Raw genomic sequence first — 23,101 nt, 5'->3', positions numbered from 1 at the left:
TGAATAACAGCACTTTTAAAGAGACCCTTACTGTAGCTTTGGATAGATATCACATGCAACTTCCTCTATTGGCTCACTGATACCATGCAGTGTATTGGCACAGAATATCAACATGGAAGCTTGGGTTTAATTATTTATTAAAATAATTATAAATCATTTATTATTATCAATAAGCACCAAGCAAGTATTACTTGATTTTTTTCTCTCGTTTATCTGAAACTGCAGTGCTGGAGGGAATGAAAGCAAGGCTCATAACACAAGGATGTTGCACACGATCTATTCCTCCCACATACAGTACAGTAAGTGGTTTGACACAGGGAGATTTAAACCCCACACACACACACACACTTAAGACATGGAGGCAGTTGCAGATTATGTTTTAACAGACGGGAGCTGATACAACTTTAATCTTATGCAAATCTTCCACCATTTCTTCAAGTTAGTTTCCAACAGGGAGAATTAACTTTATCTACAAAGCATACAATCAACAAACCCCTTTTTTTCCTTGTTGCTTTTTTTTGACAATGAAATATTAGCATACGTCTAAAAGGCATCGCCATGTGCTTTATATGACAATGGTCTCAATACTCAATAAAACAAAACTAGTTAATGATGAAAGACACAATTAAAGCTCTCAGTCGCTACATATGGGCCGACGTCTCGCCTTCGACACATTCGCGCATTAGTATTTCTGCGTAACGCTGAAACACAAAAACAAACAAGACAGAAAAAGGGTGGTTCACAAAGTGTCACTACAAAGTCTATAAATATACATACAGTGAATGATGTCAACCAAAAAAAAGCTAAAGCAAACAGTTTTCAATAACGGATGTAAAGTAACAGAAAAAACAAGTCATTATAAGCAGAACAAAAATACCATTGTGCTTTGTCAAGAGGCTTTATCATGACAGACTGCATCTACAGCGACCTGGAGGCATGAGTGGAATAAGTAAAACCAGTTTGAAGACTATTTGTGTATCTTTGAGTTCTGAAAGACAACATCCATATGCAACGCAGGCAGGAACTGCAAATATTAAATATTTATATAATAATTCAAACAAAAGTTGTCAATAAAAACATTTTGAACATGAAGTACATGTTGTAACATAAGAACACTGAAATGCCGCTAAGTAAAAGAGATAGTGAGGTTTATTCAGAGACCGTCCTCTGAACAAATTAAAGGCCATGATCTCTCACACTGTCATGCATGCCAGAGTGCTAATATATATATTTTTTTCAATTGTCGATACTTAAATAACTTTCAACATTTCCTCTAACATAGTTCTACGTCTTCATACGACCACATATTATATGATAAAATACCAGCACAGACACAGTGACCTGAATGATTTTTGGCACGCCAGATATCCAAACTCAAGACCTCCTGCGGTAGATTTCAACTGAGTTTGCAGCGACCGCTTTGTCACCTGGATATCTGGCTTTTTGGCCATGGTAAGCAACAGCCTATAACAGCTGAACAAGGCGTAGTGCAAAAACTAAAATGTTGCAGTACATGCATGCAAAGGAACCTGCAGTCAGCTGCATATGTTTAAAATATCTCTTTGCCATTACGTGTATGACATCAGAGAAAATGCTCAATAACAGGAATTGCTGGAAACTAATCACACCAACCCATCCAGCATTCTCAACTAGCTATTATTATTATTTAAATTATGTTTTTCGTTATATTTTCTGACAGTAGAAAAATAGCTCGACAGCCTTATTACATGTAAAATTAGGGATTCGTGTCAATAAGAATCAAAACATTGACACCGCGGATGATCAGAGTAGAAACGCAGGTTTCACACTCGAGTCGAGTAGCTCACACGTTCTGGCTGTTCTACAAAGGCCACGGGAACGCTGAAATCCCAAATCTGCTAAATGTCCTACATATATGCCTAAAGATTTCCCTTCCACTGATACGAGACAGAATCGGTAGAGCAAGAGAGGTATACTTTAGCAGAGACAGGCTGCTGAGTTAGTGAGCGGTTCAATACGGTGTTCTGAGGAAGGAAAGCAGTCCCTGTTAAAGTTCTCCGGGTTTCTGGTTGCAGCTGGTGCACACGCGCACAGGGTGGTCCCAGCCACGCGATGGAACGGCTCGGCGCTCAGGGGAGCAGTCGTCGCACACTCCTTGGCCACAGGCGCGGCAGTGGTGCTTGGACAGCTTGGCAGTGAACTCGCGCTGGCAGTTGTGGCACGACAGGATGTCCTGGTCAGGAACCCAGTAGGCAGGACGAGCTGCGTCTTTCACTAGGCCTAAAAGGAGGGTGGAAAATAAATGCGCCACACTCACAGGTCTGGAAACTTTATATGACACCACATCCTGTTCGCTTAAGTTTATACTGCAATATAACCTAATAGAATCTCTGTCACGCAATAATTGTCTGTAAAACGATATCTGCATATGAATATGTAGAATATGTAGGCAAGGGACAAAAACTGTGGGACCAAATTCTTTCAAATTTTCACTTGTAGTCTTGTTATAGTAATACTGACCAATGTCAGATCTAGGCTACATGCAGTCTGCATTCTTGAAAACATTCATCCAATCGTTATCCATTATTTTTTTGCATTCTCCAACACTGAACAGCTGGTCAGAGCTGACTGAGCAGTCCTGGCCTGGATATCTGTTGGCAACACTGGAAGTTCCCCATAAACTATGTCAACTGATCCAGCTGATGAATGCTCTCTAATTTGATCTAATTATACCCATGATTAATTCATACAAAAATTTTAGTAAAACATAATGTTTTATATGGGGTTAGTCCCAGTCGCCTTCTTTTAATGTTTTCCCTGAATTTCTGTTGGGTGATGAGCAAGTGGTCAGTAAACACTCACATTAATCTCCTTTAAATTATTCCTTTCAGTCCTGTAAATTTAAAACGGCTTAAATCTTTTGAGCTTTCCCCATGTTTAGCTTTCCCCAGTACTACCTGAAGTGCAGCCCTGTTTCAAGTTGTGACGGGAACACAGAAACAAGAGCTGGGTTTAAAAGTAAGTTGGCTAATTTTGTTGTGATTGGAGAGGACGTCACTCTGTGGTATTTTTGGGGTAGTCACAGATATGGAGATATCTTCAGTGAGATATCATGTGGTCCAAAGCATAATTATCTATGCCCTTTACCAGTAAATTTAGACCTGCAGGTATATATATAGTATCTTCACATCTATAAATATTTAACTTGTGTTTGGATTACACAAATACTTTGGTTTTGAATGCTAATAAAGAAATCTGAATAAGTTTGTGGCCTAACTGAAAAAGTACAAAAGTTGACACTCTCTTCTTATAAAGCAGAACTTGTTCTTTCTGTTGGATAATCCTGGCAGAATCCTGTCACACTGGCTTAACAAACACACTTAACAAAAGCTTTTTCTCATATCCACTGGCCAAAGTGCATCCTGGAGGTTAGTTCAAAGGGTACAGAAATGATTGATCCCGAGTAGTTAAACGATCACTGAGGAATTCTCACAGATGTATGCTGTGTAGGCAACCTAACATCAATATTAAACAAGTACAAAGCAAAGGAGACTCACAAGCCTGGCAAAGTCTCATAAACAAAAAGAACAATATAACTGGTCATCGATCACATCGCTGCACTAAAGACATCTGGTAGATACAAGAACTGAAACACTGGCAGTGTTAAACATTAGATGGGAGAGCACTTCTGCATGGAGGTGTTGCCACAGATATGTCCTGAACAGAGTGTCCAAGGCGTTTTTAGGTTCGGTGGCCAGTGTGTGTGGGAGGGTTTCAGTTTTTTAGCTTATAAATATTTTTTGCTGGCAAGAGGAACTAGTTACAGGAAAATGCAATCTCCATATAAATGTAATCATTTTACTGCCATTAACTTAAAACACTTCAGATGGCTCAACTGTTTCCTTGATTTGCGGCATAGAGACCTGCTTTTCATAGCAGTACATGTTATGTTAAAACTAGGCCATTAGGGCATCTCATATTCCTGGCGAGACTCCAGTATGACATAAATAAAGGGAAAAGACTTCATTTCTTTTTAACTGAAATTAAGCAGAATGGGCCTCCGCCACAAGAGGGCATCGCTCTGGTGTACTACCATTTACTGGGTCATTTGTTTAGGTTGCATAACCCTTCCCCTTTAGGTTTTGTTTCGGGGAAACATTCACCTAGTGGGATGTCAATAGCAGTGACCACGACTCCGAATGTGTTGGTGACAGCTTCTCCAACCTTCCTAGCAAGCGTTCCACCTTCTTCCTCTTCTTGCTCTGCTTCAAGTAGTTCTGGATAAATTTAAAAAAAAAAGACCCTTACTAAAGCCATGCTCATAGATGTTAAATGGCAGCATAACAGAGGTTTGAGAAAAACAGAGGAGATCTGACATTATTTAGAGTGTGTGTACCTGCATATGAAGATCTCTGCTCAAAGCAGACATCACACACTCTGACAGGGGCAAGACCCCAGCCTCTCTCGGGGACGGGTGCAGCTTTGGAAGAGCAGCCATCACAGAAGCCCTCCCCGCAGGCACGGCAGTGATGCTTGGTGTCGTTATCCTGGAAGACTGTGTGACACTTGTGGCACACCTTGCATGAGAGAAAAATAATCACAGTCCGTGTTGTATTGAGCAAGAGCTAAAAGAGTGCGGATGCAACACGAATCCAAGTTTCATCATGAGACGTGCAAATGTAGATTGTGTAATAGGCACACCGCAGACAGTAAACATCCTTGTGAACATGAAAGTGTTGACTTGGCCGTTGGTAGCTGGTGGCAAAGGATGGGGCTGTGTGTGTCACTCACCAAGATGAGGGAGTTGGGTTTCCAGTAGGCTGGGGCGATCTGATCTGTCAGCCAAGAGGTGACGGCCTTGGCGGGTTTGACACTGAGCTCTGACACAGACTGGGCCACTAGGTTGACTCCATCCAGAAGCCGCTGTGCAGCATTGCTGTTGTCCTTTAAAAAGCCATCCGACTGCAAGAAACAGACAGGTTATCTGTAGCCATAATTATGGTCTATGCAAATCAGTGAAATATAGTCTGCATCTGATAAATAAATTAAATACTTGGCGTCACTTACTCCCGGCCAAACATGTTGGATCTCGGTGCGGACAACTGTATCAACAGGATCCTGATTTCCATACCAGTACTGTCGGCTTCGATAGATCACTCCACAGTTGGGACATTCAATAACATACCTGAACATATATTTAAAAAAATGAAACTCATTTTTTGTGACAATAATCTGGTATGTAATCTGATGTGGAGCATGCATGTTGGAGTGACAAGAAGAATTTAATTTTAGGCCAGAGCTTTAAAATGATGTTAACCAAAGCCTAGGTACAGATGCCCTCGCAGGTCATTTCCTTACTACTTACCCAGACCAGGCATACTTTGCGAGGCCCATCCATGGAGAATCCGAGGAGGCTGAGGTCTTTGGGACTACTATCACTTCTTTTCCTCCTTCATAGCAAGCCTGATTTGATGCACAACATAAATGATTTCAATTTAAGGCTCTTTGGCAATGACACAGAAGTAATTACAGTGTTATGGTCAAAACAGAGAAAGCTAAAAGTCAAAGCTGAGTCACCACACTTACTTTACAGGTGTAAATGCGATTATCATACTGAGCAGAATAACGACAGCGATGCTTCGCCTCGTGGCGCACTCCCTCTCCTAAGTGGTTCATGCTGTTCTTGCAGCCAGAGCTGAGGTAATCGTATTAACACAGAATGTAAAACAGCAAAAACAGAAAAAGACTGAAGCAAAAATGATTAAAAAAAAAAAAAGACTGGCAAGAAATACTTACCCACAACTGAGGCACAGGCTAGAGCAGGTGAAGTATTCATCAGGAAAGAAGCAACTGTGTGCTACCAGCTCACCTGCGATTTCCCCACTGAAGCGCTCGCTCAGTGCCTGCAGGGAAATTAAAGATCAGCAGATATTAATCCATAAACTGCTGTCAGACCAATTCAAAAATGCATTTCCATGTGATGCAGAAACAAGCAGACTTCTAAATGCAGCCCTACCTGCAGGGCTTTGAAGATGACCACAGGTGTGCGTGGAGAACGGGTGGCGTTGTTATCCAGGAGCTGCTCCAGTTTATTCTGTAGGCCGCGAAAGTCAGTAGGAGGACTGAGAGTCTGCGTACCCCAGTAGTGGACAGAACTAAAGGCCTCTGGAAAGCGTGAAAGCTTCCTGAAGCGCTCCAACAGCAGCCGATCTACTGACTCGAATGACTTATCTACAACAGGACAAAAATTTAATGATTATTAACATCAGCTAAAATATACTGCAGATATATTTAGCATTTATCGACAGTTCTTAAAATAGTGTGCTTGAAAGAATGCATGTGACATGTGAGGGGAAATAGACAATATTTGCCTTATAAGAAATACAAATGTGCCTTTCATTCCAAAAAAACAGAGTGGGTAATAAAATGGCCTGCATCTACCAAAGAGCAATATATGGTAAGCAAGGTATACCACATATAATGTAATACCTGAAATAAACACGAATAGAAATGAAGAAATAAGCCCTGAACAGGAGGAACCTGTGGAGATTTTTTAGAGCTCATCTTGGAAAAGCAAAATGTGTTTGGCACAACGGTGAATTCAAATCACAATTCTGAATGCAAAAGCTGCCAGACAAACAGGATTTTTTTTTTTAAAGAAAGAGTATGAAAGATATGAGACTATGGTAAAAACAGGCAGTCTTCCTCAGTAAAAGGGCTTATCTAACTTGAGCAAATTGCAAGTCTCTGCAAGCTGATTATTATACCAGAGCGAGAGGAACACAAACCAGTAGATACTGAGGACTGGAAAACACATCACACTATTAGAGTTTAGACAAATTCAAATAATGATTCCCAATAATGTACAATACCTGGTGTTAAAACTAGATGTAAATGTGTAAAAACTGGTGTGACTACAGCTAGAAATGTACATTTCTTTATCATTTCCAGATTTAACTAAAGTTGGAAAGCTGATTTCGACCTCCAGATAACAGGGATAGAAGGCTAATATTTGCTAAACCCCAAATTATATGCAATGCTTAACCCTCAGTTGACTTTAAAGGGGCCACTTGTAGTCCTTTGATGCAATGATCCATAACTACTGTATATTCAGAGTGTCAGAGTGAAAATGTTAAATAAAGTTATTTTTAAAAAGGTTTAAGTTATTGCATTGCACCCTTTAACAGGAGGAGGTGTTTTACCTGAACCCAGCAACTTAGTGTGGACTGTTTCATGGAAGATGACTACAGCGGGACCCAGGGTGGACAGTGGAACATCCAGGCCACAGCGTGCTGTCGTTGCCTTCAGTTCCTTGGTGAAATGCTTCAAATATGCGTCTGAAGCATCTCCGAGGAACTTGAAGAGGTCATCGTGGAGACGGTCAGCATGGGTGCGGTAGATGATGAGGTCAGAGATGGCGAGCACCTTGAGTAAGAGACGTGTTCTCTGGCCTTGTTTGGAACTGTTCCCAAGCAGCCCCTCTGTATCAATGACCACTAATTTATGGATGGGATCAAATGCTGCCCACACTCCCACTGTGCATGACTCTTGTGCAGGAGAAGTCTTGAACACCTCTCTGCCCATGAAGAACGTGTGGTTTAAGGTGTGAGATTTGCCCTCTCCAGTGTTACCAAAGATGGACACCACCTTCAGCAGCTGGTCGGGCGAGCAGCTGAGGCTCTTCATGAAGGAAGCTTCATCTTTTATCTTAGGACAAACAACAAGTGTAAAAACTTTAAAGCATAAACAAAGAAAATGGAATACAGTCCTATTTAATGCCCACTTGCACAACTTACCTGCATTTCCTCATTCTCATCAACCAGAAGAAAGCTTGATACCTTCTCCAGAAGTTTAGCCTTCTGAGATTTGGTCTCATCGGCTATACAGACAGCAGGCTGGGCAGATGTTTGGACAGAGTTGCCTTCTGCAGGTTTGGGTGGTGGAGGATAATGTGTAAGCTGGTGTTTCTTCTTGTTGCCTCCACTGTGGGTACGTTTCTGACAGTCCTGACACAGGTTAACTTTGCAGTTCTGGCAACGGACCACAGACCGATGGCGCGTGCCACTATCCCCACTACCTCCTTTACAGTTGTCACAGTATGGGACATGTCCAGGACCTAGCTGGACCCGCTTGTGGTTCTTTAGCCGGTCATGACTATGGAGGTCGAGCTCACAGCGAACACACTGCAGGCTTTTGCAATCAACACACTCAAATGCCGCCTCCTCAGAGCCACCACAGGAATAACTCTCCTGACATATCAGACTAGTATTGACTCCCTTTTCTGAAGATGAGCCATACCCATTCATCGTTTCTTAAGGAGTGAGCTTGAATACAGACTGGCGCTTATTGGAACAGCTTTGACAACAGCACCAGCTACTTCCAATAGCAGTTAATGAAAAATGCACAGTGCAGTAATACTGAAAAACTCAAATACAATGAAATAAACTTAAGACAGCTGCATGATAACAGGGCAGCTATCACACTGATTTAATACAAAGTTTAAACACTGATGTAAGTGATCAAATTAGTTTTAGCGGTATGAAATTCAGACACCTAAACGGGTTGATCTAATGCCATTTAGTGCACCTAACAAAGGCAGTGAAGTAAAAACCGTCGTCTTCTTCAGTAACGTTTAATATCCTTTGATCCTGTTAGCTTGTTCATGCATTAAAGTTAGCATTTAGCAGCAATATTACCTAAAATATATATCTAAGGCAAGAAAGAAACAGTTAGGTAACACATAAGTGTGTGTACAGGTAACCAGTACCTAACGACACAAAGAACCCTCCTTGGGGAAAAAAAATACCAAAACAAAAATGAGCAAATGTTAATGCTAACAACAGGCTAACTAGCAAGCTGACCCTCTGTGGGTCTATACCTTGCAAATTCAGTAAATTACTTGGCAACCAAATGTGAACAGCTAGCTTAGAGCTAGCTACTTTAGCCGGACAATTTCAACTTTTCCCCCCCACCTCAAACAAAAGCTGCAATTAGCGAGCCAGCAAACCACCACAGCTCACAGCCGTCCAAGCAAGCAGCTAGCCTCCAGTCTGTCAACTAAACAGCAACAACATATCAACAAACAACAGCTAGTCGATGTCAAAAGCTCGAATATCTGTGGGCTCTTTCACTAAACACCGGGAGGGAAATCGGCGCGATTCGGTTTTAAAAGTCTTTAGAAGAGTTACTGTATTTAAATTCTTCCAAGCAGTGTCATTGTTTTGTTCTTCAGCCCCCCTCCCTGATAGATTGCTCTAGCTACGTTATTTTGTTGCCAGGTCAGATCAGCTGATCAGATTATTTTCAGTCACAGGGTCAGAGCAGGGTGACGCCACGTTGCATCATGGGAAACGTAGTTCTTGCTAATAGTTTGCTCTGTTTACATTCTGTGCAACTCCTAAAAGCTCACATATTAAAACGTTTCTTTTTGAATTTTTTGTATAATATAATATAATATAATATAATATAATATAATATAATATAATATAATATAATATAATATAATATAATATAATATAATATAATATAATATAATATAGCCGGCGAGCACTGTGAGGGTCATGTTTTTTGACTTTTCCAGTGCTTTCAACACCATCAGGCCGACCCTCCTGGGTGATAAGTTAGCAGCGATGCAGGTGGATGCTTCTCTGGTGTCCTGGATTGTTGATTACCTGACAGGAAGACCACAATATGTACGTCTCCCACAGTGTGTGTCTGACAAGGTGATTAGCAACACAGGGGCACCACAGGGGACTGTCCTCTCCCCCTTCCTCTTCACCCTCTACACCACAGACTTCAGCCACTGCACAGAGACCTGCCATCTTCAGAAGTTTTCTGATGACTCTGCGGTGGTTGGATGCATCAGCAGGGATGATGAGACAGAGTACCGGGCTGTGGTCGACTCCTTTGTCACGTGGTGTGAGCAGAATCATCTGCAGCTCAACGTGGCAAAGACCAAGGAACTGATCGTGGACTTCAGGAAGACCAGGAAACACTTGACCCCTGTTTCAATCCAGGGGGTCAGTGTTGACATTGTGGAGGACTATAAATACCTTGGAGTACACATTGACAATAAACTGGACTGGGCTAAAAACACCACAGCACTTTACAGGAAGGGCCAGAGTCGTCTCTATTTTTTGAGGCGACTGAGGTCCTTCAACATCTGCCAGAAAATGCTGAGGATTTTCTATGAGTCTGTTGTGGCCAGTGCGATCCTCTATGCTGTTGCATGCTGGGGGAGCAGGCTGAGGGTCGCAGATGCCAACAGACTTAATAAACTGATCCGTAAGGCCAGCAATGTTGTGGGGATGGAGCTGGACTCCCTCAAGGTGGTGTCGGAGAGGCGGATGCTGTCCAAGATAAAGACAATGTTGGATAACACCTCCCACCCACTCCATGACATGCTGGTCAGTCACAGGAGCTCGTTCAGTGAGAGACTGAGATTACCGAAAAGCACCACTGAACGACACAGGAAATCATTCCTGCCTGTGGCCATCTCCCTGTACAACGCATCCACTTAACACACTGTTTGCTGCTACAGCTACACGTTTCTTTTCCAAATATTTATTTATAAGTGACTTATGTATGTATGTATGTATATATATGTATATATTGTACTATTCTTAGTTAGCGTATTGTCTGTCTTGTCTTAATGTTGGTTTAAAATGGAGCACTGTAACAAAAAATAATTTCCCCCAGGGATCAATAAAGTATTCTGATTCTGATTCTGATTCTGATAATATAATATAAACAAAGTTTAAAAAAAAAAGTCCAGAAGAGAGGAGAGAATCAGTGAGCAGCAGTATGACTTCATGCCAAAAAAAGAACACTACAATGTGATGTTTGCTTTGAGAGTGTTGATGGAGGAGTATAGAGAAGGTGGTAAGAAATTGCACTGTGTCTTTGTGGATCTAGAGAAAGCTGATAGGCAGGTACCAAAAGAGGAACTGTGGTACTACATGAGGAAGTCAGGAATGGCAGACAAGTATGTGAGGGTTGTGCAGGGACATGACAAGGACAGGAAGAGAGTGGTGAGGTGTGCAGTAGGAGTGACAGATGGCTTCAAGGTGGGGATAGGATCGGCTGTGAGCCCCTTCTTGTTTGTAGTGGAGACGGACAGGCTGACAGATGAGGTGAGGCAGGAGTCTGCATGAACTGTAACATTTGCAGATAACACTGAGATCTGCAAGAGATGATATCTACTGGATATAAATATGGATATAAACTGGATATAAATATGGATATAAATGTCATATAGACCAGGTGTGTCAAACATAAAGCAAAAACTCCAATTTGGCCCAAAAAGTTATATTTCTGTAATTTTACAATTTAAGTCCAAAGAGTAATGTTGGCAGATTTCATTAGTCAACCACAGCATTTCTTTATCAAGTAGAAAAACTGAAACATACTCTTGAAATTGCACTTCTTTTTATTATATTCACATACTGCAGGGATTAATTAATTTGGGATTTCTTCCAAAGACAAGAACTAACAGACTTAAAAACTCCTTTGTCCCACACGCCATCAGACTGTTTAACTCCTCTCTGGAGGGGAGAGGGAGGGGAAACAGGAGGACAAAGGAGGGGGGAACAACTAAGCTGTAGTGCCTCTGCACCTCACTGTGCAATACTTTTGTTAATAGTCAACGGTGCAATAGACTTGAAATGTGCAATTTCACTTGTATTTTTATTTTTATTCCTATTTATTCTATTTATCCCCTTTGTATATTTTATGTATATATGTCTCTGTATTTATATATGTGTATATATATATATATATATAATATTCTGTAACTCTGTAACTTCTGTCGGTGCTGTGCTTTTTTGGAAACCGAATTTCCCAGAGGAACCCACCCGAGGGATTAATAAAGTTTTATCTTATCTTATCTCTCTCTTATCTTAAAAGTGCATTTAAATTACCGTACACTGACAGAACAACCAGTTGGTCTAGCCCATGGTCTACGATAATGTCCTGTTAAGCACAACATTGTGAAAAGCTCTAAATATCTCTTTAAATTAATATCTAATCCAAATCTACCTGTTGCTTCTAGTTGGCCAAATCTTATCCTTAATCTAATCACTGAAATTAAAACTCCATTACCAATCATCGCCATAGCTAGGAAAATGTGGGTGGGTGTTTTAAAAGTAGGTTTGGGAAACAAGTCCCATCATCAGGCTTCAGGCTCAGGATGGATTTAAATGGCTTTTATCTTGTAAAGTAGCACTTCAAAGCAGCAGCAGGGGACCATTTGTCCTAAATGCCAGTCTGCGCTTTCCCTCCGTTTCTTCACTGACAGTAACTTCTAAAGGCAAATCCTTAAATTTGATGTTGTCTTTTTGAAAGCAAGCAAATCACAACCACTGCATTTCTTAATCCATTTATTACAAAACTTACCTAGCACACAGAAATATAAATAATAACAACAACAGCCAAAATATGAAACAAGAAACACAAAGGTATAAAGAGAGGAAGTGTAGCTGGCTGAAGTCACCGTTTGTCCGGTTTGTCACATTTCACACAAAGATGGAGATTTTGAGATCAGTTCTTTAAATCCACAGCCCACAATTTGTAGACAGACACTTTGTTTAAAAAAACAAAAATCATGGTTTGTTACGGTCGAGTGAGGATACCCGCTCTGCACTTTGGATTTCAGATCACAAGAATCTAAAGATTTTCCTCCATCCACCATCATAAAGAGACTTTAAACTGTTAAGCAAATTGAGCTTTTTGTATTTAGTGCCACCGTGCTTGTGCTTAATGGCAGCAAATACAGCACAGTCAAAGGCGTCTTTAAGGTTGTGCTGTGTGAGAGCCGAGCACTCCACGTAGTCATGAGCTCTGATCCTGCTCGCGAGCCGTCTGGCCTTGTTAAAGAGCACCGGTCTGGTGCCCCGCTGGTTCAGATGAATGAGGACGTCCACACTGTGTCGAAGGTCTGACTGAGTTCCAACCAGAACGATGGGGGAGATTGGGTTGGCGGCTCGAATCTGTGGGATCCATTTGGAGGTGATATTGTCAAATGAGATGGGGTTGACGAGGCTGAAGCAGAGGATGAAGACGTCCACATGGGCATAGCACAGAGAGCGCAGATGGCCAAACATCTCCTGATAGATCAAACATTGAGAGATGAGAAGCACTGGACCCACTTGTCTGTTTAGAAAAAAAAAACTGTGATATGTGATAATTACCTGTCCAGCAGTATCTATCAGCTTAATGTGGGTTGGGATTCCATTCACATGAACTAATCCTGGACGTTAGGTAGAGACAAGCAGGCTTTATTGCTGGGTGAAATATCTGACCTTTAAATAAAAGAGCTCCTTCACTTACCTGTGAAAACATCAAATGCAGTTTGCCTGTACTCAGTGTTGTATCCATTGAAGATGTAACTGATAACCATGCTGGTTTTTCCCACTGCTCCATCACCAACCAGCATGCAGCTCACTTCTTCTCTCATTCTGTTTGCTTTATCAGTTCTATGACAGGCCATCTTCCCTTATATTATCACTGCACTATCTTAGAATCCCAGCAGTGCGAAAGTCTATGCAGGAGTGCAGCACTAATGTAAAACATGTCTTCTTCCACCCCGGGGGCCTGTTAGTGGCAATAAAGGGAGAAGGCCACCTCGATTTGAAAGAACAAAGGCGCCCAATCAGATGAGTGACCTCTTCTCAACACTTTGACTGTTTCCGTTTGATGCAGATTTACATAGTCACTCCCACCAAACACTCGATGTGACTCATCCAATAAAGGTCACTTAACTGGACGTTAAAGACGGCATAAGAGGATAATTAATTTTATTTCGCAGAGTGCTTGTTTGTAAATGTGTAAACTTAACACACACAAATTTGTGGAAGACTTTACAAACTCTATACATGCCCAATTCTGAATATACTAACGTGAACAGCTGTAGTAATAACGTCGATATTATCGCGAGAGTAGATTTACGAACTCCTAAATTCTCTTCTGTGCGGAGATGCATTATGTTCGCGCGACAGTGATGTAATACCATCGCCGGCCACTAGAGGGCAGTGTTGCTCCAGCATGGAGCGGGTACTTCACGGTGCTTCACTCAGGTGCAGTTTCTTGATTTTGTGAAACGAACCAGAAAAGGTAATTATTCTGACTCATTCACAACTTTCAGAAAATTATTTTTTGTTTTCTGAAGTGACAGAAAATAAGCTTAACGGGTTTTTTTTCATTTTAATATTCCTTTAATCAGTACACAGCGAAATATTCAGCACCCAGAAGCTCCAAACAACATTTCTCAGGCCGGTTTGTTTTCATTGGGTATATACATTACATTTCAATACCAGCTTTACTCTTCCACGCAAAGAGCAAAGAGCAGAGCTGAAGGGAAGTAGTGGAGGTCATTGTTTGTCATCAAGTCCAGTTCATAGTAGTGACGTCAGGTCCCATCTGTCTTTTTTTTTTTCAGGGTGACTGGGTTCATAAATACACACACACACACACACACACACACACACACACACACACACACACACACACACACAAATCCCAAATATATATTTTTTAAATCTCATATTTACATTTCCTCTGTTGCAAACACACTCATACAGACTGCATCTGCAATTCAGCGACTTCCACATCTGCAGAAACTCAGCATATTACTCTGCTAGTATAACTAATCACAGTACGTTAAAGGAGCTCACACTGATAATTCTTTGATCACATGCTGGCCTTAGTTCAGGGGAAACTGCTTAATTGTGAAGTCTGTAGTTTGTCTGAATTCCCATCATGCATTTGATTTGTGTTTCTAGGCAGAAATACCAAATGCATTAAATAAGTTATTTAAAGCATTTTAAGCCTGACGTTATGGAAGTTTTGACCAAATACAAAAAATCATAAATTAATAAAACTTTGGCTTGGAAAACCTCTTCTGCACAACTGATTTATAATTGGTTTATAATGCAGCTGGAGTCATTTTCTTATGATCCAGCATCTAGATTACATTACGCCACACTTTTAAGGCCAGTCTCTGACCTTACAAAAAAGCCATTATGGTAATATTAGTAATGTCTGCAAAAATAATTGGTTATTATCTTACTGTACTTTTCCTTAATTGAACTTGCTATTGCAGTCATGTCTTGTTGCAACATTTGCACTGAGCCTTGAGCTTGTTTCCCTCGCAAACAATCCAAATTTTGCACTCCAACATATCACAGCTGTACTGCAGAAGAATTGTACCAGCAAGCGGCGCAACATATTTTAGAGCCCGGGAAACGTTTGGGGGGTTGAAACTGCAGCTTTAAACAAAGTGTTGCTCCTTATCTGTCTGAACCTGCAGGAAACTCTGCGAGCATTGTGTTGTAAGGTCTCTGCTTCCTGTTTGCCGTTGTTTCTCACTTACTCTTTCTCTTCTCCCTTTCTCTCCCCCCTTTTCCCACCACCTGCGGTGCGAGTGATAGAGTTTATTCCCCGTGGTAGGAGGACAACATCTGGTCCCCACCCCACCTCCTCTCCATACAAATCATTCTGCTTGCTCAACTCCCATGCTACACCTTTGACAGCTGTGAGTCACAATGTGCTGTTCCTTAATCCAAGGTAAATGTCAAATGCAGGAAGTCGTCTTTAAATACCCTTGCATCCAAAGATTGTTTTTCTGTAACTTTCTTTTATCATCTCAGATCTGTCACAGAGCTTTTCAAATAGAAGCAAATGTCTGTGAAAGGCTTGCATCACCCTTAACTCGTGCAGCAGATGTCAGCAGAGTGTTAATGGCTCAGTGTCCTGGGATGCATACGTTGCTATAAACATGTTTAGTCTATGCATTCCCACGGTCTATTTTTGTATAACTAGACATGCAGAAGTGAATACCGACATAGATTTATTTAGGTAATCTGCTTAGGAAGAGACTCTCTGTGTGTGTGGCTTAGGAGAGCCCTCTGGCATGCATAGAGCTCACTTCAAATTCCACACCTTCAATATGTAGTGATAAATCTTGTCAGTGTGCTCTGACTGCAGTCTATTTATTTAAAGGCATAGTTTGAGATCAGCACAAACGCATCCGTCTCGACCCAAACTATTAGCCCAGTATTTTAAAAATAAACTCAACATCTGCCTGCACTTCCTGTCTCATATCAAATCTGACAACAATAGGGAATCTCTGCCAGATAGGTGTTAAAAGATTATGCTGCCCCCTAAGCCGGAGCTCAGCATGGCACTCTCAGGCCACAAAACAAGTGGCTGATGCCGACATGGATTGATAAACAAGCCATTTGCATAACATTTCCTGTATCTCATTTTAAGTAGATGAGGATTAGAGCAGGAGGGGTGCATCCATCACACTCCACATAACAGGAACACTTTACCTTATACGTCATTAAACTTAAGTTGTTCTAGTATAAACCACTGTTCTCTGAAAAGTCCAATTACAAACACTCACAAAACAGTGCTTTGTTGTTCAGTCTTCTCCGTGCGGCCCTCACTAACATGCTCCACTCTGAATCTATGAGAAAACCTAATCTAGCAGCTGTACTAAATACTTTAATACATGCTAACTCCCAAAGCAGATATGCCAGACAATCATAAAAACTAACATGCTAAGTTAAGGAGGTACATTTTTGACATAACTTACTCTATTGCTTCAGCATATTAGTATAAAAAACACAACCTCGAGGTCTCTGTCCAGAAGAGCGAAGCTTGAGGAACTCACACGTACCAGCTCAAGGGAGTGAAAGGAAGATTTCGTCCTGATGTTGTTGACACCATCTCAAAACTTTCAACTTTTTATTAGCGCTAGACAAAAATGACGAAGGAAGTCTGTGCCAGGCACTGTTCATATAGTAGGAGTGACCTTCCAGTTTATAAATGCGTTTCAGACCTGGACTTGTTTTTAGTAGTGCAGGGATAGTAGGGAGCTGGGTTAGTGTGATGATACCGCTTCAGTTTTTTTGCGGCCCTCTTCTCAGTGAATCTCAAATTCTCGCACCTTATGCTCACCACACAAAGTGATTCACGTTGAGACTTGTGTGGATTTCGTCTGTTCTGCACATGACCCTTGCTTGTATTCTTGCCTTGTTGCCAGTTATTGAGATGCACTGTGGTATCAGTGCATTTTCAGTTAATCTGGATTGACATTGTAGCCATTTGGATCTGAGCCAGCTTATGGTAAGTCATCCTGCCCCAATTTTTAAGTAAAGCTTAATGATTTTGGGGGCTTTTGTTAGCCAGCAAGAACCCATGCCAATTTAGTTACCTCTGCTCCATTAAATCCTTGCTGGGGTCCAGAAGCAGCAGACTAATCCCACTTTACCCTCCAGAGAGCATCGTAAGGGGTCTGTCCTCTGCCCTCAGTGAAAAAAGAGCTGCTCTCCCATGAACCTGTTCAAAAACTAAAAAAAATATTTATTTGTCTGCACCATGGGAATGTGGATTATTAACACACATTTAAAAGCCCTGAAAAATGTTTTCTAAATCATCCTCTATGCAAAGTGGCTTTAGGACAAGTTGATGAATTTCTGTAGATATCGATTGATCTTCTTTCTGCAACACGTTCTCGCTCCCAAAGCGTAACATTTTACGCTAGGTGACAAATCGTCAACATATTACGCTTTCGGCTACCCACCACGTTCCTAAATGACGACCTCGGAAAAAAGAGGACATGAGAACCGTCTGGACTCCGTCTACACATGTTCGCTCTTTTTCTTCAAATCGCTTCGAAACACGCTATTTAACATCATTATAGTCCTGGTTAAGATCAGGAATAAGGTTATGGTTAGGGCTGGAACGTCCATTACCGCGGGAGCGTCATTGCACTGGATTCCAGCCATAACCCGCCGCGTACCATAAGAACGCCGAAGGTCTCCTTTCGCGTTCCTCAGGAACGCTGCGGGACGAGACAAAACGTCGACATGTTACGCCTGCTGGGACTTTACATGAGTCACAACTGAGCAATATTAAAACTATGAGAAGATTTTGTTGTCTGAATTAAAAATAAGAATTAGATCACTCTAAGAAGGATAAATAATAGCTTTCTTTTATGTTGATTCACATGCATTTACTAATCAATATTTATGGATGTTATATCGATATTTGCAGAGAAACGTTTAGTTTAAACTAGCTCATGTGCAGCCTGGCAGTTACACATTTACTAGCTTTGTAGATATGAATGAAAAAAAATATTGAATGAAGTTCTAAAAATCAGTCAGCTAATGCTGATATTTCCACACAGTGGACTCCATGGTATAGTTTTGAAATTCCTCGGAACTTAGTTGAGAATACTGATACTGAACTTACATTTATGCAGTACGTATAAAGGTACGGCCAGCAGGTGACCTGGCTCCGTAACAAAAATATAAGCTGAGCTAATATATGTTTTTCCTAAAGTACAAATGTGGGTTTACACAGGTTTCTGATTTTTTTTTAAAGATGCTGGTATATATTCTAGTTTTCACACACTTCCACGAGAGAAGGATGAAGAACGGATCAGATCTGAACAAACCTCAGATTCACAGGTGTGTTTTAGCGTCACCATGATGAACCATACATGTCCATGTTTAACATACTGCAGGGAAGCCCCCAGCTGCCTGTGAATGGGCACATTCACATGATCATCCTCACACTGTGAACATGTAATAAAACTCGCAGGTTGACTAAATTTGCAGAAACTCGTGTGAGGAACATTGTGAACATTTGCAGTAGTTCGGTTACTTTGTTTTGCCATTTTGTAGTTATCTTTACCTGCAAACAAAATGTTTTCTGGCAGACTCTCTCAGACACTTGTTAGGAAAAGTTTCCAGCTGCTACACAATGCAAATACAAAACCAGCTGCTGGATATTCCCATGTATTTTTTATGGTTACGTCACATAGCTGACAGCTTTAATCTGGATTGTTGACTGCTCTCATTTATAGAAATGGAAAACCTGAACCTTTTAGTTTCCAGGTGAGTCACTGATGGCATCATCTCAGTCTTACTTTTGCCATAATATTCAGGAACCCTGTTGTCAGAAAGGCCTGCAAATCACAATAATTCATTTATGAAATTGATAACAACATCAACAGAGGTTTCACCCTTTGGCCTTTGGAAGCATCTGTGCTTTCTCCTTATTTTAGTTTCAACTGGCTCCGCATCAATCCACACAGCATATGTTCTCCCAAGGCCTGATTACAATCTCTTCAAACAGGAAGCTCTGCTGTAATTGGCTGACTAACATGAGAACATGAACTTTCCAAATAGACACAACATCACAGACAAACACAGAGTATCATTTGTGGATTTCACTTCTAAGATTACACACTTAAATATCATGTCAAATATCACAGCAAAGTGAGTGAAATGCTCGCACTATCATATGAACTACACAGTTGGCTTTTATTAAACAGCGCTAAATAAGTCCCTTATAAATCCATGAGTACCTAACTCGTAGAGTTCTGCCCCAGCCCCCTGAAACCCTGAATGGATTTATTGGAAGATAATGGGTGGATGGTTGGTTGGGTTTAAAGATAGTATTCCCTCTAGAAAACTTCAGACCAGCATTTTTGGTTAAGCACAGTCTTTCAGATTAAAGACAAAGTTACAGTGACCCTGCAGCTGCTTGATTATTAACTGCTGTCCTGTAAAATAGCACTGATATGGAACCTCTGTGAGTGTGTGGGAAACAGAGCAGCCTTTCCTGTTCTTTGAGAGAAAACACTCAAGAGAAAAATGGCCGGAAACCTCCAGGGCCTTTTGATTCACTCTGAGAAATCAAGTCAAGCTACCTGAGAGCTTGGAGACCTCGTAGTGTCTGAAATGAGCCAGTAGATGAACATATTTCATCAATTAAAATATTTCTAACATTTTGAGTTATTTTCCAGTGTTAGAAAATCAGCACTGCTCAGTGTTAGCCATTGTTGATCTTCAAAACTGACTAGGTTACTTTTAAACATATAACACTGTCAAAAGTGTTAATTTAACACTCAACAGTGTTGTATTTAACACTCAGAGGTGTGGACCCATATAGACACTCTCCAGTGTTAATTTCACACTGGAGATTTTGCTGTGTGGGTGAACTTCGTTTTTGGTTTTCTTGTTTGTTTGTTTTGCTTTCCAGTGTTACGATGCAGTGACCAGATGCCAAACCTGCTACAAAATGTTCCAACCAAAAAATTCCGATGACTCAGGCGTTGTTTATGTAGTATTTGTCTGTAAGAGTACACCCTATAATTAATTTGTTCCTTCAAAACCAGTTCTGTTCTTTGTTGTCAATGCCAAGTACCACACTCCACCGATACTTTTTTGGTGTGATGTGTGTCAGGGACAGTACATTCTGGGTGTGACTGACTGAAGCTGCCCAGAGCATCTGCCAGTTCATAAAGACTGTTTTATTTGGAGTAAGAGCTCGATCGAGCCACATTAGAGCACTGATAATTTACGACTGCCTCCAGCAGCTCTCATTATAGCTACAACAATAAAGATAGGACATTCAATAACTGCTCCCTGCCACACTCTTTGCCAAAGAGTAGAGGAAATATGAAAAGTTGTATTCACGGTGTCACTCAGAACAGAGTGCAAACATCTGTGACATTTCTTTCTTTTTCATTTCCTCAGTAATTACTCAAGAGCAGCTGTGCTGTGTGTGTTCATTGCTCGTTATTAGGATGGCAAATAGACTGGCCCTGCTACCACTGGCATCCCGATTCATGATTATACATCACACAAAGCAGCGTAGAGTAATTTTAACAGTTATTGTGGTGTTTTGGATTTAAAGTCAGATTGCGTACATTTAGAAACTCTCACCTCAGTGCACAACACCCCTCGGCCAGACCAGTGACACCGCGGTGAGTTTGGGTGTAAATGAGATTAGGGAAATGAAATTAAGTGGTGCAAAAGTGACGTTCCTCAGGGATCGAGGCAGCAGGTCCCCGTTCCTGCTCTGTGCAGATTGAATTAAGAGATCCAGCCCACATGAGTCATGTTCTGCTTTGACGAGAAGAAACACTTTTCATGCAAACTGCTAGTGATAATGAATGAGTTGTGTTGATTGCCGCACAATGATGGATGAATACCAACTGTGATCTTTCTCTTCTGCCACATGTAACCAGATCAGACGCAGCTCAGGCCCAAACCAGAAGTCAGATTTACGCTTTTGATCTGAGTAACCTGAAAGCTTTATATTTCGTATAATGCACTTACTACGTGAAGTACGAGCTTCTGCGTCTATTAGACGATTGAAACATTATTTGTGTCTTATTAATAGATGGTCTTCCTGTTTCGATGAAGTTGCCTTCCCAATCAAAAAAACACTCAGGTCCTCTCATAGAGGGGTGAGGTGACCCTCAGGAGACAGAGCTGACCATCCAGTGTAAGAGGGCAAGGGCTCTAAAGTGGATGGACTCCATTAGCGGCCTAATCACTTTCTCTTTAACATATTTCCAAGATGACCATCAGCCATTGACTGACCAAACCAAGGTCAAGAGTTCAGATTGAGTACACATTAGCATGCAGGTGGAGGCTCCAAACACAAGAAACAGTGTTTTTTAGGGACGTGACAACTGTTCTGTGTAGTGGTGGATAGAACAGCTTGAACATGCTGAGCACATGACCTCAGTCTCTTTGTGTTATTGTCAATGTTCTTTACAACTAGGGCTCTTTTTTAACAACATAATTTCCTAAAATTGTGGTTCACAATGCACATGGAGCACAAAATATGCACTTTACTTTTTAATTTACTTATTAAAAGAAAAAGCTTCATAGAACCAATTCTGTGGGCTTAAATAGCAATGCAATTAAGAGTAAAAAAAGAATGCAAAATGTCAGACATATGGAGATGTTTGCACATATGTTGGTGAAGAATTACCTCCTAAGAATATTGATCCCAGGTCTCACATTTCCTCTGCACTTTGCCAAACACTGGTATGGTAAAGAGGTTTTATTGACTGACTTATCTTTATTGTTATAGCCACAGTAAGCGGTAAATCATGCAGTCATCTGCTTTGAATGCTATCAGTCCATTAAATGTTATCTGTTACCAGTCGTCGTAGCTCCCATAATTATACTTTAGATTGAGCACACAGCGTGTGATTGCCGATGATTCGTGTGACTCAGGCTGTCTTGAGTTTTTGTAAAAACTGATCAGGTGGTGTACAGCCCAGCGTTAGACCAAAGCCTGTAATAGACCTCAGATCCATGTCAGTGTCATTATTTCCTTAGCTTAACTGTGAAAACAACCCTCCTACAACATACTACAATAACTACTTTTCCCAAGTAGTTTTGATGCTTAAACCTAACCAAGCACAAAAATGAATAAAAACTCAAGAATGAAAGAACTTTATGATAAAGGCCTGCTGTGCCAGCTGGAGAAGGATGCACCCAACAGGTATTAGTGTCTTCAAATCCTAACATGGCAAGAAGTAGAGGTGCAGCCTTACTTATACGTTGAAGAATAGACTGGAAGAAGAATAAAATCTCATCAAAAAAAGAAGAAACTGAATGCTGTGCAAACAGAAACTCTCGATTCATTTAGCGTCTCTTTCTTTAGTAAACTCATGACTAGTAAAAATTAAAAGCATGTTGGGCGTGGACTGAAGGGAAACGAGTACTCATATTTTCTGAGTCATCACGGTCATCTGACATTTTTGTCATGAACAGCTTGTACCAGGACTGCACAGTACCAGGTTTCTGTGTACCACATGTGACCACATGGGGTGTAGAAAACCACTAACAAACACATGACTCTGTCTTGTTTATCTGGATAATCTCATTAGTTTTAATGAAAACGCCACGTCTCAGACAACACTGATAGCTCGCTTCACTTTACTGTTTTTCTGCAAACAGTATCTTATTGGGTCACTGTATGGTCAACCCCGGCTTATCATTTGGGTGATGCTCTTTCAGGTACTATCGTTGTACCTTGGACAGTGGTTTGTACCTAACAGAGACCAGCGCTGAATCTCGAGGAACACTTTTGTTCTTTAATGTAATGCTGGAAAAATTAAGCATAGTAACAACAATAGAAAGTGCATGCTGGGCGCAGGGGTAATCACTTAGAAACAGAAACAAAGAAACCAAAGAATCAGACCAAGCTCGGTGAGAATAAATGGCACACAAAGATTTGGACCCAGAACTTCATCCCGTGTGACCGTAATAAGACAGATACAGAATCAGATATGTCAGAATACACT

At 41.0% G+C, this 23,101-nt stretch overlaps 2 protein-coding genes across 2 annotated transcripts; both read right to left on the bottom strand.

Moving 5' to 3' along the window:
- Positions 1-120: 120 nt before the first annotated feature.
- Positions 121-9,296, bottom strand: LOC146686664 (zinc finger FYVE domain-containing protein 1-like). The gene is made up of 11 exons (XM_085441419.1): positions 7,776-9,296; positions 7,182-7,686; positions 5,996-6,210; positions 5,776-5,882; positions 5,566-5,674; positions 5,345-5,442; positions 5,047-5,164; positions 4,771-4,941; positions 4,376-4,556; positions 4,143-4,256; positions 121-2,259 (listed from the first exon to the last, which is right to left on the bottom strand). Exons 1-11 carry the CDS (start codon positions 8,283-8,285, stop codon positions 2,027-2,029), a joined length of 2,361 nt encoding a protein of 786 aa, XP_085297545.1. The 5' UTR covers positions 8,286-9,296; the 3' UTR covers positions 121-2,026.
- A 3,177-nt stretch (positions 9,297-12,473) lies between these two features.
- Positions 12,474-13,523, bottom strand: LOC146686663 (rho-related GTP-binding protein RhoV-like). Its single transcript, XM_085441476.1, has 3 exons — positions 13,306-13,523; positions 13,167-13,225; positions 12,474-13,082 (listed from the first exon to the last, which is right to left on the bottom strand). Exons 1-3 carry the CDS (start codon positions 13,463-13,465, stop codon positions 12,633-12,635), a joined length of 669 nt encoding a protein of 222 aa, XP_085297602.1. The 5' UTR covers positions 13,466-13,523; the 3' UTR covers positions 12,474-12,632.
- Between the last annotated feature and the right edge of the window lie 9,578 nt (positions 13,524-23,101).

Source organism: Copadichromis virginalis, linkage group LG19 (genome assembly GCF_057382275.1).
Source record: "Copadichromis virginalis isolate Kocher_CV1m ecotype Utaka linkage group LG19, C_Virginalis_male_GT1.1, whole genome shotgun sequence".
In the NCBI taxonomy this organism is placed as follows: domain Eukaryota; kingdom Metazoa; phylum Chordata; class Actinopteri; order Cichliformes; family Cichlidae; genus Copadichromis; species Copadichromis virginalis.
Note: the sequence above shows the minus strand (reverse complement) of the source record. Positions and strands in the feature narration are given on the sequence as shown.